The sequence below is a fragment of the Pangasianodon hypophthalmus genome, chromosome 8, assembly GCF_027358585.1.
Source record: "Pangasianodon hypophthalmus isolate fPanHyp1 chromosome 8, fPanHyp1.pri, whole genome shotgun sequence".
NCBI lineage: Eukaryota > Metazoa > Chordata > Actinopteri > Siluriformes > Pangasiidae > Pangasianodon > Pangasianodon hypophthalmus.
The window spans coordinates 6,010,896-6,027,877 of record NC_069717.1 but is presented as its reverse complement, the minus strand read 5'-3'; the positions used below and the strand labels follow the sequence as shown (position 1 = coordinate 6,027,877).

Below are 16,982 nucleotides of genomic sequence, written 5' to 3'. Positions count from 1 at the left end.
CTTCAACATATCATCAGCAGACAGTCTCGTAGTGCTCAGAGTTGCAGTAGTGTTCCATCCATCCATCCATCCATTTTCTGTACCACTTATCCTACACAAGGTAGCCTGGAGTCTATCCCAGGGAACCCGGGGCACAAGGCAGGGGACACCCTGGACAGGGGGCCAGCCCATCACAGGGCACAATCACACACATTCACACACTACGGACAATTTGGAAATGCCAGTTAGCCTACAACGCGTCTTTGGACTGGGGGATGTACCCGGAGGAAACCCCGGAGGTACCCGGAGGAAACTCCCGTAGCACAAGGAGAACACGCAAACTCCACACACATACGGTGGAGGCGGGATTCGAATATTGTTCATGGTGTTATATTTGTTATGTAATAATCTCATAATGAGAAACGTTAGACAACTGTTCCTTTATTCAATACGATATACATTTTTGCAGTGAGGGAACAAAAAAAAACTGAGTTTTTGGTCAACATTTAACAAGGAAATGTAAGTCAGTTGTCAGTTGTGAAAGAGTAGAAAGCATTCAGAAGATATCTTTGATTTCTTAAATAACCAAAGAGATGCTATCCAATAAATAGTGAGTCACAATGACACACCCTTGAGGATGACTGTGCTCAGAATGATCTTTTCTTCATTGGTTTCCAGCATCTTGTGCAATTTGTGGTCATTCAGGGTGTACTCGACAATTCAACCAAACCCACAGCAATAATAAAAGGAGAAGTGTTGTATTGCTTCAGTCAACAGATATTGCACAATGGATTTCCATTTTTTTCTCAGCTAAAATCAATAAAATATAAATGATATATTTAAAAGTAAAACTCATATAAATGGCATGTAAATTTCCCCCGAGAACCACAAAAAGTGGTTGTACAATATTATCCTTGTATAATATTGATATACAATATATACAGTATATTATGTATTTTTACAGTACTTATTTACTCAGTGACATATGTAAAGCAGAAAAGAGCTGTATCATCAAAATAGACAGAAACAGCAAAGTGCACAACTGTGTTTGAAAACTATCTACTCAGTTATCAACTGTCAATACTCAACTAATCTACTCAATTCAATACTTTTTCATTTTACAAAATGGAAATTCTTTTTCAAGTTTCCCTTATTGCAGAAAAGACTAACTCTCAGCAATGGTGAAGGTGCGTCCAGTTCTGAAATAGTTCTCAATTTCCTCCAGTGTTCTCCCTTTAGTTTCAGGCACACACTTGGCAGTGAATATGATGTTCAGCACGCAGATTACACAGAAGAACAGAAACGGTGCATAAAGTCCATACGCCTCCTGTAAGGGAGAAAAAAAGTAAAGGGGGAACTGTATCCTATTCTTTGCACAATACTGGAAAGTACAACCTATGACACATTATGTAACAGCACAAATTATCATTGCTTCTACTGTTTGGAATGTTTCACACTGAGTGGTTGCAACAGTCTGGTGGAATTGAGAAATTTCCAATCCGTCGTTTGACCTTATATCAGATTAGCCTGCATTGCAATCCTATTTTAAAATGGAAGTTTACATAGTTTTTAATGTTATACTTGATGCAAAAATTAAATTTAGTAGTTTTAATATTCCTTCTTGCTTCATAAACCATAAAACAGTGCCATGGAATTTACCACTGCGTGCATGAAGATTTGTGTCAGCGCAAAAGCAGTGGCCCAGCTGACCACCACACACAGGCCTGAAGCAACGCCGCGTGCTGTCATTGGCAGGATCTCCGACATCAGCAGCCATGTGATCGGACCCCAGCCCATTGCATAACCTGCTCAGAAAGTGAAACAATAATAACAGGATCACAGGAACTCACTTGTTTTACAGATGTTTTACAACAATAAATGTAACTATAAACAAAAAAGTAAGATGTGTCATCTTTAAAAATAAAAAAAAACTTATTAAAATAATCGTATGAAAATTGCTGTGGTATAAAAGAAATAAAACACTTTCGGACATGCTGTTATTGGAAACTAATCCACAACCCTGTCGTTGACTGTTTCTCTATAACAGCTATAATGTTCTATAATGTTTTAGTCCTTATTTATACAACACCTTTTAGGCATGGAAATGCAAGCATGCATTAGAGGCTTAAAAGAATGAAGAAAGAAACTGCATAATAATGGTAAGTTTAAAAGAACATGTAAGGCATAAGTGTTATGCATATGTTTTTTTTGTCATTATCTGCACTTTTTTGCACACATACTGTAGCTTATTCTTCAGGTCCCACACAAATTTATTCACTTTTTGGTTACAAAATTCAGGGTTTGTAGGAAAGGATAAGGAGCAAGACAGTAACCTTAAAAAAGAACTACATGACAGACCTGCTAAAGCTTTTCCTTCCATGCTAATCATATAAATCTTGCACTTTACACTGATTGAAAAGAAATTAGTGCTGTGTTAAATCCTTTAAAAGACATTATTGTTCCTTTCTTTGGTTTCACACTGTCACTTAGCAGGCTGCTGTACAAACTAACTTCTGTATCCATTCTTTTCAGTAAAGTTTTGAGTGCAATGTGAAAACACATCAGAAGTATGAGTAATAAAATTATATAAAGCGTTGGCTATCCATCACTATAATTTTGCAGATTTTAAAAATTCTTCTGAAAAACAAACTTATCCTCCATTCAAAGGCAGGAACTAGAATTTAAAAGTCAAACCTATGGACAAATGCTGATGTCTGCATGCATCAAACTGAAACCAGATCAAGGCAACAATGTGGAAGCTGGCTGTTTCGGAAAGGCCAGTCCAGGCTGAGAAATAGGTGGTTATTCAGAAAGTGAGGAAAATGGTCTGCTGCACATAAACTAACATAACTAAAAATAACTTATATGTTAAACTATAAAGTATGATTACTTTATAGTTTATAGAATACTTCCAAATGATGAAACGAAGAAGGTTTTCATTTCATACCATCACTGAGTAGAATGAAGTTCACAATGACCAACATAAGCAACACCTTGTTAAATGACAACGTTCACAATTGAGACTTGAAAGAAACATCCAATCTTTACGCCTGGAGACCGATGTTCAGTAGTATCAACACGCTGTATTTTAAGTTTTGCTAATTTATCTGGACTTACTGATTAAATTGAATCAATAAATATTAGTCAGTACAGTTGTATTTGCATCAACATGCAAACAAATGTCAATACATGTTAATTTACTTTGTCAACACTACTTATGATTTATTAAGGTAAGTTAACAATTATTACGTAACGAATAATAGACAATGGCATGTGCTGTTATAGGAAAATAACTGTCACCACTAGAAAGTGGATTATTTTCCTTTTTTATAATAGTATGTCCTAAGGTGTTCCATTCCTCTTATACCACAACAATTTCCATTTCTACATATATCATCACATTTTTTTTTATCTGTTAAAAGTTGCATTTAATAATCTGGAACATTCTTAAAACAGGTTCCTGTTTTCACTTGCACTATGACAGTTATGAACTGTCGTTCCCTCACCAGACTCTCTTTTTCTTCTCTTGTGAAGTTAATAAGACAAAAATTGCAGTTTTTTATGTTGTTATGAAATAAATCCATGAACTCCAAAAGACTCTCCAGTATCAGAACATTTACATTTACAGCTTTACCTCTGACTGTTACAAGGTGCTGACATTGGAGACTCCTTCCAAAAATGCTAAATAAATATATTACAACAAGTGCATTAATATAAACCTTTCGGCCGGAGCTGCTATTACTCAACACCTTCTGACCAGTAAAAATTTAAAATTCAACAGGACTTTTGCATAAATAGGTGGACTGTTAATGTTCTGTTGCACTGGTTTATGTTGCTTGAAATATTCTGCAAGTCTTTTAACAATATAAAACCTTGATATTGGGTTGTATGGTTGTCATACTGTTTATTAAACTGTTTCACCTCTATTGTGCGCACTTCTTTATGAACTAAAGAATACATGGATAACTTTAAATCGGCACTTACCAAATACTATAAACATGATGCTGATGAGGGGGATAATTGTGCCGGAGCTTACAGCATGACCTGCCATGGCTCCATAAGCATCTGCTGCAGATGGGACCTCAGCAGTAATGTTCCTACTATCACATGACAGTTGGTGGGTGGATATGGTCATTGTCAGTGTGGCCAGATACATTATAAATGCTGAAAAGGTAAAGGTACAAATTTATCATTTTGGACAGTTACTATCATATGTTGATAACTTTATTATAACTGACTTCCACAGAAATTATATGGCAGAACTGCAACATTATGGTAAGTGCTAAGCATCCAACAAAATATTCAACAGAACCATACTTGATGCACAACACAAACCTGATGTGTAAAGCAGAGCTTTCCTGCCAGCTTTGTCCATTAAAGCAGCTGCGATTACAACAGAGCACAGTCTAACACCTCCTACTATTGCTGCATCGAACTCGGGCTTCTGAATATCATTAAGAAAACATAATGTGACAGCCTTAGACACATTCCATGGGCAAATTCATATGAACATACAATACTCAACCCTGATTTAATACGTTGTTCGAAGCCACTTACCAGTGAAATGGATGTTTTCTCAAAAATAGGCTGAAGATAAACCAAGATGGGTGTAATACCCGTCATCTGCTGCAAGAATCTCATAAACACAGAGATCAAGATCGGCTTGTAGAAGAAAGGACTCCTAAGATCCGACCACTGTATTCCAACCTGTTGGAAAGGTTAAATTGGAGCTTTTTTAGGTACACTATGCCAGTGGTACACAACCAAAAATGCTGAAAGGTGCAGCTACATAAAATCCTTGCTTACAAAGGTCTGAATAATGAACATGAATAAATGGTGACAACAGATGCCATAAACATTAGTGACTGGTATATGGCTTTAAACAAGGCACATCATCACTTGACTAATCAGACCAGGGAGGAAAATTTAAAAAATCTATGAACATCTGTAAAATGTTTCTCAATGAGCTGCCTTGACATAAATGCATGTGACCGGCCACAACAAGCCACAACAGAGGATCTGTTACAGAAGCTGCTGTGGAGATGCTAAACTACAGCCAGTTTTTTTTCATACACCGCTCCATTGAGCTACAGTATTTTTCAAATGCTCAGTTCGATCTATGTAATACTTTGCTGGCTCTACATCTGGACCACGATCAACCAGTTGATGACTTTTGCATCTTGCAGTAGGTTCATTTAAAAAGTTAGTTTTTTAGTTTTGGGCTTTTTGATATAAAAGGTCTTGTTCCATAGATTATCCATGCAAATGTAATGCTGCTGTTTCATTTTACCTGGGAATTGACACTGCGCTCAATTTGATTTAGTTCAGTGATGTAGTTTGAATCAGGGCCCCTGAGCCATTGGAGGGCTCTGGAGGCCTCGTCCCGTTTGTTGTTGGTGATGAGGTAACGTGGAGAGTTTGGCATGAAGCACAAGAGCAATAGCATAATCAGAACAGGAACTTCCCCAGCTACAGCCAGCCACCGCCACGGCAGAATCAAGCCTGTGGGCAAGAAAGGAAATCCCACATAGATAGTGTAGTTTGTTCCCATGCCATGCATTTCTCTTTCACTTCCCATAATCATCTAAATCTTAATGGCCAGATGGATTTCTAAAATAAAACCTACAGCATGAATTCAACTGGGTGTCTTCAGAACAAACAATTCAAATGTGTTGCTATGTGAAATGAGAAAAGGCCGAAAGTGTCTCACTTACCCAGAAGATAGAGTGCCAGACTTCCAAAGACAGCCATTATCTGTGGACCAGATCCCAGGGCTCCTCTGACACGTGGATGTGAAATCTCTGACACATAGACCTGGGATAGTAAAGCATAATGAATGTCTAAAAATACTCCCAAAATAAAGGTGTTAATCAAAGTTCAGGCGTCATTTTATCTTTGGCATTATGTGCTAATCACACCCACAGAGAGGAAGTGTATCAGTTTATATGCACGTTTATTGTAGTACCTGAGTTGGATCTTATTTTTTTATGATTAAAGTACATTTACTTTTGCTGTAAACTTAGAACACATGACACAACACCCTTTCTGTCTTAATGCACTCTTCTATCACTCACTCAGAGTTGTGCAATGGTTTACGTAAGATTTCACCCCCTTGAACATTTTGTAGTGTTACAAGCTAGAATTGAAAAGGACTTTATTGAGATTTTTACTATTTGATTTACATAATATTTCTAAATTGAAGATGCATAAAGTTTAATTAAACAAAAAATCAGATATTTGCTGGTTGCAAAAGTATTCACTCCCTTGGGTCTATACTTAGTAGTACTTAGTAATACTTAGGTAGAACCACCTTTGACTGCAGTTTGCATGTATAGATTCTCATATTTTGCCCATTCGTCCTGGCAAAATTGTTCAAGCTCTATCAGACTGGATTAAGACTTTTACAAGGAACTGTATGTCAGTATTCAACATGGAGCCTCTGTGTTTCTTTTGTTTGTTTTGTGTTTCAAAAAAATAAAGCATACACACACAGGAATTGGAGATATAAAACCTGATTCATCATGCCTGGGAATGTACCTACAGGAATGGAGCTGGCTGTAATGCCACCAGCGATGCCTGTGAGCAATCTGCCCAGGAGAAGCAACCACACTTTATTCGCTGCCGCCATCATGAGAAACCCCGCCGTGGAGGGAATTACAGATATCATGATGCTGTGTTTCCTTCCAATTTTGTCATTCATCACCATGGCACTCAACCCTCCTACTATCGCTCCAATCGCAAAAACAGACTATTCAACAAATAGAACAGAATCAGAGTCAAATTTATTGGACAAGTACACACATACGTGCAAAAACTGAATTCTGGTTAGATCTGGAGGTTAAATAAGCAACTTTACCAGATTTCACATCATATCCTATATAATAAATAAATCTTATATCCCTTCTATAAGATTTATATTGCTTATAGATTCATTCTCAATGCAGTTTAGGATAATGTGATATTCAGTGAGAAACAAACAAGCTGCTCTTACCCCAAACCAGGACATCTGATGGACATCCATGTGCATACTTGGATCTTTGTCCATCTGAAGCTGTGGAATCACTGCTGAGGGAAATACCATGGCGTATCCAAAAATGAAATTGCCCAAAACAGCCGAAAAGGCTGCAACAAAGAGCCAGCTATTTCTATTGGAAAACAAGTTTACAGCACAAATTCAATGTTAAATATTAAGTGTCAGGTTACAGAGCTATACAGAAGAGATGTATAAAATAAATCACACAGTGTGAAAGGGCACCAATGGTCACCAAATTTTGTTTGTTTTTTTTAATCGTCATTCCACCATATAAATCGTATACACTGGAACAAAATGTTGTTTTGTCCAAACCAGATACAACACGCAACAATGCCGTAGCACAGAACTGCATAGACAACAGCATGAGATGAGTGGAAAGTTTACAATAAATCCAGAGGACAGTAAATACTCAGGACAATGTACATACAGAATAATATATAATTTGGACAGTAAATAAACATGGTAATAGATAGGCCTACTCAGGGCAACAACTGCTCAGGGCAGTGCACAGTAGACAGAAGAAAGCAGTTTAAACAATTGTCTATAAAGTGTAGAGTCTACATTATTATAGAATTTGGGTAGAAAAAGTGGAGATGATGAAAAGTGGAGAGAGAGACAGAGACAGAGAGAGAATGTTACCTTATTTTTTTCCGGTCATTCTTTTTCTTCTGTAGTAATGGAGTTGCTTCGTTCCTTTCTGATGCCATTGCTTCCTCTGTGTCCTCACTATCTGACTAACTTGCTATCTTCAGCTTTATGTTATAGACTAAACCCGAGACTATGCGTCTGTGGTTGAAATCTTGGACTTTTTCATGTCAAGGATAAGAGCAAGAAGAAATGAGGAAGCAGTTACCAAAATACGGATTAGCGACCCTGGCCTGGGTGTTTTACGTGAAGCAATCCATATGTTGCTTATGTTGCTTCATGATGACTTCAGAAACCACGATTATTTCATCTTTGAATAAATAATGAGGTGACCGCGCGCGCGTCCGCGCGCTCGCGCGGGGTGATGCAGGACGCATGCGCAGTTGTGTGCCGGCATGTTTGACGTCTCCAAGCGCTCAAAAATAAACAGAACAACACACAACCGTCTCCTCAGTAATGTGGCGCTGAAAGACTTAGCTAGAGAGCTAAAAGCTTTTCTATTATGGAGAATTATGTGGTAAAGTTATTCTAGGAATGTGTATTTGACTTAATGATAGAATAGTTTTTTGTGAAAAGTACAGAATTGTAACCTTCTAACAGGTTTGGAAAGGTAACTGGCTAGTGGTTCACTTGTCCATCTGTTTTCAGGTTGTAGATGTGATGTGTCCAGGGTCCTTTGGTATGACCTTTTTAGTAGAAGACAGAAATTCTGGCTTGGAATACACATTGAAGAAGGTATTAAAGAAGACAGTGAACTAGTTAGTTGAGTTGTAGTCATTCCTGCACCTGAATAATTCCAGCATTACATTTTTAGGTGGAATGTTTGGATGAAACTAGAGCCAATCGAAGCCTACAGGAGGTAGACAACCAACTTATTCAACCCTTAACTAGCATCCCTATACCAGAGACTGTGTGACAAATAATTTTGGTTATATTTTTTGTTTTGATTTGTAATAAGTTAGCTGTGTGCTCTTCCTAGGCTTTGTGTCTCCTCAATGTGAATCACCCAAACATCGTCAGATACAGAGAGTTATTCGTATTGTGGGATAAACATGTAAGACCTTGTGAATTTGCTCACAGAAATACAAGTTTGTTTGTTTTTTGGTCTTTAAGGCTTTTCGTTGTTGTTTTTGTTGTTGTATTTGTCATTCTATCATAGATAACATCGTCCATGCTTTCAATGGTGATGGACTGTCCATATATGACCACCCTCAAAATAGTCATCTCATCTCAAAGGGAGCAAAAAGAGAAGTTTGAAGACAAGGTATCATCTATCTCATCTATAGTGTGTCTCAAAAGTCTCCATACATAGGGGACTGTGTTTGCCATCATCATGTCGGTTGTGCCTTTGTCAGTGGATGTTCGTGGACGTCTACTTCTCAGTTGGTCCGCAACACTACCGGTCTTTTTGTGTTTGTTAATAAGTTTGGCAACAGTGTCATGTGTGATGCGCTTGCCGTGGTTCCTGTTAAAGTCCATCGCAACCTTGCGACAGCTTCCCGATCCAGCCATGAGAATGATTTCAATACGTTCTTCTTTTGTCAATGGCATTCTTTCTGAGAATCTGAAATATACATATATAAGTATGAAAAATTTTGGAAGACATTTTGCTAAAAGGTGTTAATTTCCCCTATGTATGGAGACTTTTTTAGACACCCTGTATATTAATTTATTAACTAAAAAAATGTAATTTATTCAACTGGCTTCTCTTTATCTTTCTGTGTCATCAATGTCTGAGGTATTTACTCTAGAAATGCATACTTTGTACAGTGTATTCAGATGTTCTTGGGACAAATGGTGGATGCACTGGCCTACCTTCACAACAGAAACATTTTACACAGGTTAACGGATGTATTTACAAATTACATCATCTTATACATGTGTCAATATATCTTTTTTATAGCTTTCACTATAGTGTATTGTCATTTATTTTTAAAATTGTGGTGTGAAAAATCCGCTTTGTGTGTGACATTGTGTGTGACTTTTAGAAATCTGAAACCATCCAACATTTTGATGAGCAGTGACTCTGTCTTTCGCATATGTGATTTTGGAACAGCAACTATCACACAAGATCGAGCAAAGATTCATATAAGAATCAAAGAGAGTAAGTTTAACCTGCACTGTATACAGCTGTAAAAGCACTCAATAACAATGTGACAGATCTCATTATAATTGTAATGATTACAGTATGTTCACAATACTCAATATACATTACAATGTTTTAAAACCTGTTAATTTGTTTTCTGGGGTTCACTAGCAAGTTGGAACAGAGGCAATACACTAGCAAAACAACAGTGCCATTTTTAAAACTGTCAGTAAAAATATATAAGCTTAATTTTATTAAGGAAATGAACACTAACAAAGGAGGTAGGGTTAGGATTAATAAAAACAATGATACAATGAAGGAATGGGCTAACATCCAATCATTTTCCTGTTGCCATGCAGATTAATTTGACACCGGCACACCATTGGTTGTTGTTTTTGTTTTGTTTTGTTTTGTTTAACTATATACAATTCATCCAAATCTATTCTTGCACTTAATCAATGTTTTGGAATTTCTGCTTGCTCTTATACATTAACAAAATTAAAATGTCTCACAATAACTACATTTATACAAAGAATATTTGAAATAATCATTTAATCATGTTGTTTATCCCCAAATGGTGGCAGTTAGATAACAAAATAATAGTATGTACTGCAGATTTGGTGACATTTAAAGGATTCCAGGCTCTGTCCGGATTATTGATGCCAGTGTGCCCTTAAACAAGGCACTGAAACTTATATGTATTGAGAGGAAGCAGTGCTCTTGAACCTTGAGCCAGGCAGTTGGGTACTTAAATATATGACCTTATCACCAGTAATGACCTGAATGTTTCTCAGGTGAAAAAAAGTCTCCTCATTCACCTTTTTGAGAAATGGATATGAACCACTGGTTTAGATATGCAGTGCCATCTAGTGGACAAAAGTAGATGACTGTTCTCGAGGTTACCAGCTTGTGCTGGTTCTCACAAAGGCATTGGAGTGTCAGACATAAATAATTTAGTTTAGAAACATTTAATCACTGCTTAGACTGTCTTGAAGTAAACTAGACAGATTTTAAACTGTAACATGTTGACATGCATAACTGTTAATGTCTATTTCTAGGTGAGAAGTGCTGGATGGCCCCTGAGAGCGTGAGACTGCTCCAGTGGAGTGACAAGTCTGACATCTGGTCACTCGGCTGTGTCCTCCTGGATATGCTGATATGTCACATACTCAATGTACATTACTCTTTTTTGTCTTTTGTTAATTATACTGTCAAATAATGAATGACCGTACGTTCTGGCTCAATTTTTAATTGAGATATTTGCATAATTCTTTATTCAATGAAAAGTGATGCTTCTTTTCTTCTTCCCCCCCAAAAAACTCTGCTTTTTGAAATGAAAGACCTTGAATTTCAAATAGATTTGAGGTTTTACAAATGTTCTGCTGTTGTGTATTGTATCTCATGACAGCTTTGTCTTAGTCATAAACAGTTTCACAATAAATCATTATTAATTCTGCATTTGCAGGAGGAGGCCTCTTTGTCACAGTTGAGTCAATTGAGGCAAGACCTCAGTCCTTTGGATTTCATCATATGCAAAGACCTTCGCAAGCTCCTCACCAGGATGTTAAGCCACAATCTGAAAACTAGAGCCAATGTCTGGTCAGTTTAAGTCCAAAGCTTTAAAAAATATCAAATATCTGCTGAAGATATTTCTTACAGTGATTTTACAGATTAGTGTCTGTCAGAATGAAACACAATGTTTTTAACCTCAGTGACATTTTTCACCCTCTTGTACAGAACAATGTATAATGCATTACTTTAATTATTTTTCAGTGAAAATTGACATAGGAAAAGTTGAGTTTTCTGTTAATACAGGGTGCTGGCAAATGAAGCTCTTGTGAAACAATGTCTGATTCTCTGTGGTTCTTCACCACATTCAATTAAGCGGACTCTTCCTCAAGGAGTCACTGGGCCGCCATTCCATGAAGGGATTGACAGTGTTTTGGGTATGTACTCTAACCCAGAATCTCCTCAATCTACAGATCTACACTAATTTAGAAAACTGTCGACATGCTTGGACAATAGTCAAGTCAAATTAAGTCAAATTACAGAGGGGTGTCACACTATCTCCCCTGTCAGTTACAGTGACACTAGCCAATCTTGGGCATCTGTGAGCTCATGCATGCAGAAGGATGACTTCATATGTCTCAGAGGAAGCATGTGATAGCCTTCGCCCTCACCAGTTGCTAGCTGTCGTATGACAGGGGGCACCTGACTGGTGGGTGGGAATTGACCAAGACTAAACCTAGGGGGAAAATAAAAAAAAAAAAAAAAAAAAAAAAAGTGTTGTTACTACAAAAACGTTAGACGTGTGTTTCTGGTAAAGGTTTTTGTAAGGAGATGTTTATTTATCATTTATGATAGAATGTTCCTTTGAGATTTCTGGTGGTGGGAAACTCTTCAGGAATTTACACTTTACACTTTTTCAGTTATGTGATGAGCTACATGTTTTTCTCTTCTTATTAGCTCTAAGCATAGAAAAAAAAATAGAGAGAGGCTGGTGCAGAAATGACTGTTTATACCTGCTATAACAAAAGTGCTAACACGAACTAACTTGTTCCACAACATTAAATGTAACTATAAATGGATAAAAAGTACAACACATCATACCACAGTACAGCTGGAGTGGTATAAAAGGAATAAAACACTTTGGGACATTCTGCTATAGGACAATAATCAATTTGAGGATGTTAACATCATCACACAACCCTGTCGTTGATTATTTTCCTTAAATGAGCTAAGGAGTTTTATTCCTTACTTACAGAGTTTGTTCTATTTTATAGATTTTATGATGACTTATACCGATGTGGAGGCCATTCAACTTTCTGTTCTGTCACACCTACTGAAGGTGGAAAGAAATGGTACATCTTCTCACTTGATTTTTTTTTTATTTATAGAAGGAATACTAAGAGTATGGATAGGAATATAAATTCTCTAACTTTAACTTACATCAAGAGTGCATTTTTGATATAATAGCCTTGGGCAGAATTGGTGATGTGGTAGAGGCTGTGACTTCTGCTATGCTCAGCCACTCTGAGTCAGCTTGCATTCAGCTGAAATCATTCCAGCTCCTACAACTGCTTCTATCTGCAGGTTAGTCAATAAGCCATCTATATATACTTTCCTTAAAGACATAACAGTTATGTTTGTTCCAAGTCTGGTGTATAAGACAGCTTTTCTGTTATTTTAGGACAGTATATTGACAAGGACTGTTGCCTGTGTGGAGAAAAAGTTATTTCCTGTGTCCTGGAAGCTGTGCAGAACAATCCAAAGAACACAGATCTGCTAGCTAATGCCTTTCAAGTGCTCTTGCTCATTTCAGTAAATGGTGTGTATTTGATGTCTCTATATCTACCGTAAACATCTGTATTCCTCCACTGTAATATGGATTCTATCAACTCTTTTGTGGTGATTTGGGAAAACCTGTTGGATGTCACTATATCTGATTTCTGGCAAACGGCCAAAAAACACAAAAAATCAATTATATCTATAACATATTTTGACAGCACACCTTAAAGAAATCATAAATATATTTCACCATAAAATGGAAAAGTGTTTATTTACTTTTTAATCTTACCTAGGCTAGCTTTCTGCAAAGATCACACTGGGTAAGGAGCCAGTTTAATGAATGTAGTATTCAGCCTGCCTAAAGATGCCTAAAACCTTGCTAGCTACGTGTGATTTTCTCACACTGTGAATGTCACACTTTCATCAAGTTGTTGGACATGAAATGAACATAAGCTTAGTCAATTCAGTATGTAATCAAATACTCTCTGTCAAAATGTTTGCGATGCTCCTGTGCCGCAGTCAGAAAAGAGAGTCTTTCTCATTTTCACTTCTGGGAGATATCAGGCTAAAATGGAATAACTTTCCTTGCTGTTGAGATAAAGAGACACACATTTCAGTTCAGAGAAGTCTCTCGTTTTCAGAATTATATATACAGTAGAAAATAGAAATTTCACCATGTATTAGTTGATGATTATTGATGTGATGTGCAATTTCTACAGCTTTGTTTTAAGATCTATATGCTTGTTCTTTGCTAGAGAAAGCCTGTGAACTGATTGTGAAACTGGACAGTGTTCGTCAAGTATTGAATACATTGAAGGACTACCCGCAGGAGAAGGATATCATCATCCCTTGCTGCAAAATCATACAGTGTACACTGGAAAAAGGTTATTGTAATAACAGTTAAATCACCAATAAAGCCTGACCAAATGACTTCATAGTTAAAAAGAATTTAAGGCTTGCTAATAGAGTACTGCAGTGATTTTTTTTATTATACATGTTAGTATGTAAAGTTCACTTCAGTCCATCTGTTCTCTTAAGGCTATGGTGCTCCAGAATCATTTCCAGATGCTGTTGAGACTTTGTGCATTGTGGGTGAAATGCATCTGCAAGATGCAGTTGTGACAGAATGCTTGTGTGCTGCACTACAGTTTCTGATTAGTCAAGGTAAAATAGTGCAGTTCAAGTATAAGAACCAAGGACACACATTCATTTCTACTGCGTAAACAAAACACCTGTCAGACCTAAAGCTGAATTTTCTTTCACTTTCATTTTTATCCGTATAGCTCTACATGAAGAGAAAGATATTGAAAAGGCTACTTGTGTCTTGATGCATGAACTCAAAAGTCATCCAAATGAAGCTACTATAGTGAACCATGTGTTTGTCGCCATGGCCGGTTTAATCAAAACCTCAGGTCAGAGAACCTGTGATCTATCTAATAACTAAGTACTAATGACATAGGTACATTCAGTGATATTGTCTAATCTAATGAATTATAGTGGCATGTCATCCTAGTTAGTGTGCTAGATGTCAGATAGTGATTTCATAGCCAAAGTCATGTCCAACAAACTAATTAAAAATATTCTATACATTCTCAAAGACATTCTCCCTATCTGTCCACCTCAGAGACTGCTGCTTTACAGCTTCTCCATGTACTAGATGAAAGGAATGGTGTTTATCACATCATAGCCACGCGAAGACATCATTCGGATTGCCCAAAAGTCACAGAGAACTTTTGCAATCTTCTGAAGCAGCTGGTCCAACATGGTGAGTGCAAAAACATGCTGAGTTGGTACTTTGGTTAAAAAAGATCAGTGAAGTAAAGGTATATTTGCTTGTTTGGAAATAAGAAGTAATTAATTTAGAATAGATATGTTTAGATACAATAAAATAACTGTATATGCAGATGAGTGACAAATTAAAGGAAAAACATACATAAAGTGTCTTAGCTTTATGCATAGTGTACAGGTCTCTGGAACTGTACTGCATCAATGAACACCGTTATTCCAAAAGATATTACCTCATATGTTGATGTTTTGATGATGGTGGTGGAGAGCTCTGTCTAACACATCAGTCCAAAATCTCCTGTAGGTGTTCAGCTAGGTTGAGATCTGGTTACTGTTAAGGCCATAACATATGGTTTACCATTCAGTGAGCCCTCAAGCCCACTCCCATCAGGATAGAAATGTTTCATTAAAGGTGATCAGTCTATAAAATTTTGTATTGATTTGCAGTAACGGTTCAAAGCAAGTGTAGCCAAACCATGCCAGCAAAAGGCTTTTTCTTTTAATTTGTCACCTGTCTGTATATGCACTGCTGTTGCATTGCCCTTTCAGTTGTATGTTAATAGGAAAGTACATTTCTTTATAATATGCTTATGTTAAAATATCGAAGGACAATATATCTGTATATACAGTATATCTGTTGACATTAATGTATTTGGATCTCAGATGCTATCATTCCTGAATTGCTTGCTGAAAATGTACAGGAAGAATTGGAGCAGATATTGCAACAATATGAGTCCATCACGGTTTGTAACAGGAATATTTTTCAACGTATTGTCCCATATACCATTTGGCAATGGATCTGACTTGACTATAAACAGTTATTCTGTCCCTCTTAGGAGACTGTACTGTTGGCACAGGACGCCCTGTCGAAAATGATGAGCCTTAATGACGTAGAGTCGACAAGTTCAGCATGACCACCTCCGGCACATCACTACTAATATAGTGAACTAACACATATTGTAATGTTTGGATACAGGGCTTTGGACTCAGGTCTACAGTGCTGTCTGTGGATACTGTGACAATCTTGTTGTTGTTGTCCAGAAATGCTTGGAGTACTAAGAATTGTTACCTAGATCACAAACAGCATCACCAGATGAAAGGCAAATTTCTGTCCACCCTTTTCTCAAATTCTGATTAAATTATATGCACTTTGCAAGTCAAGCTTAGTGTAATCACCTACATCTTACACTTGCTATTCTAAAAAAAAAAAGTATCAGCTTTTCCTTCATGCCAATCAAACAACTATGCTGTAGATTCAGTAGAAGATGCTGTACCTTGTATATCTAGACTTTAGAGAGTATACTCAAGAACCTCTTGCTTAAGGTTGCACCAGGCCCTCCAATTCACCGGCACCAGCAGGGATTTTTCCGTGGAGAAGAAGGGAGCAGGGTCATCACCTCCGTATTGATTACATGTGAATAAGATTACCATGAAGCCCCTTGATGTTCTCATTTTAGAACCACTTAGAAGAGCCTGTTATTTTACAAAACTTGATTTATGCAGCACCTATAACAAGTGGAAAACAAGTGGAAGACAGATTTCATCACAAGCTTTTGCCATTTTGAATATTTAGTTATATCATATAGCCTGGCTAATGCCCTTGATCTTCCAGTCTTTTATTAATGAGATCCAGAGAGATATGCTAGACTACAAGAGCTTATATTTACACCATGGTGATGCAGGGGCACTGCTGATTGACAAGCTTTCATTGAGCTGTTTTGCTCTTTCATCTGGTACTCAGTAACTGTGTCAGTCACAATAAAGTCTTTGTATTCATGAATACTTGGGACAAACTGCATCAGTAGGCTCGGTTTGTGATCTCACAAAACTGGATAAATGGTTTGAATCTATCCTGAACCAAAATGCAAATTATTTTATACACACACACACACACAGTCACACCTATGGCCAATTTATCATAGATCCACTTATCATAATTTTATCTAATTTGTCTTTGTGGATGGATTCATATAGAACTCCTGACTCCTCATGTTGTAAGTAAAGGAACAATGTTTGCATAATTAATGAGGAAACAATATAGGAAATATGAAGCTGTATAAGATGTGCAAGTATGTTATCATCATACAGATTCTCTTGAAAAAGCTGAGTCATGGATCAGTCTAAGATTCAATTCATGACCGTTATGGACATGGGGCAATTTATCAT

At 37.0% G+C, this 16,982-nt stretch overlaps 2 protein-coding genes across 2 annotated transcripts; one reads left to right on the top strand and one right to left on the bottom strand.

Moving 5' to 3' along the window:
- Positions 1 to 404: 404 nt before the first annotated feature.
- On the bottom strand, positions 405 to 7,935 carry LOC113534927 (solute carrier family 2, facilitated glucose transporter member 6). The gene is made up of 10 exons (XM_026927928.3): positions 7,652 to 7,935; positions 6,971 to 7,124; positions 6,521 to 6,727; positions 5,694 to 5,793; positions 5,270 to 5,481; positions 4,537 to 4,686; positions 4,315 to 4,423; positions 3,964 to 4,143; positions 1,639 to 1,784; positions 405 to 1,306 (listed from the first exon to the last, which is right to left on the bottom strand). Exons 1-10 carry the CDS (start codon positions 7,717 to 7,719, stop codon positions 1,145 to 1,147), a joined length of 1,488 nt encoding a protein of 495 aa, XP_026783729.1. The 5' UTR covers positions 7,720 to 7,935; the 3' UTR covers positions 405 to 1,144.
- Positions 7,936 to 8,089: 154 nt separating this feature from the next.
- On the top strand, positions 8,090 to 16,653 carry LOC113535258 (serine/threonine kinase-like domain-containing protein STKLD1). Its single transcript, XM_026928499.3, has 19 exons — positions 8,090 to 8,174; positions 8,306 to 8,392; positions 8,472 to 8,516; positions 8,637 to 8,711; positions 8,817 to 8,921; positions 9,428 to 9,498; positions 9,646 to 9,761; positions 10,802 to 10,917; positions 11,209 to 11,342; positions 11,559 to 11,689; positions 12,527 to 12,604; positions 12,720 to 12,836; positions 12,934 to 13,071; positions 13,787 to 13,915; positions 14,070 to 14,195; positions 14,315 to 14,443; positions 14,656 to 14,796; positions 15,480 to 15,559; positions 15,653 to 16,653. Exons 1-19 carry the CDS (start codon positions 8,160 to 8,162, stop codon positions 15,728 to 15,730), a joined length of 1,911 nt encoding a protein of 636 aa, XP_026784300.3. The 5' UTR covers positions 8,090 to 8,159; the 3' UTR covers positions 15,731 to 16,653.
- Positions 16,654 to 16,982: the final 329 nt, after the last annotated feature.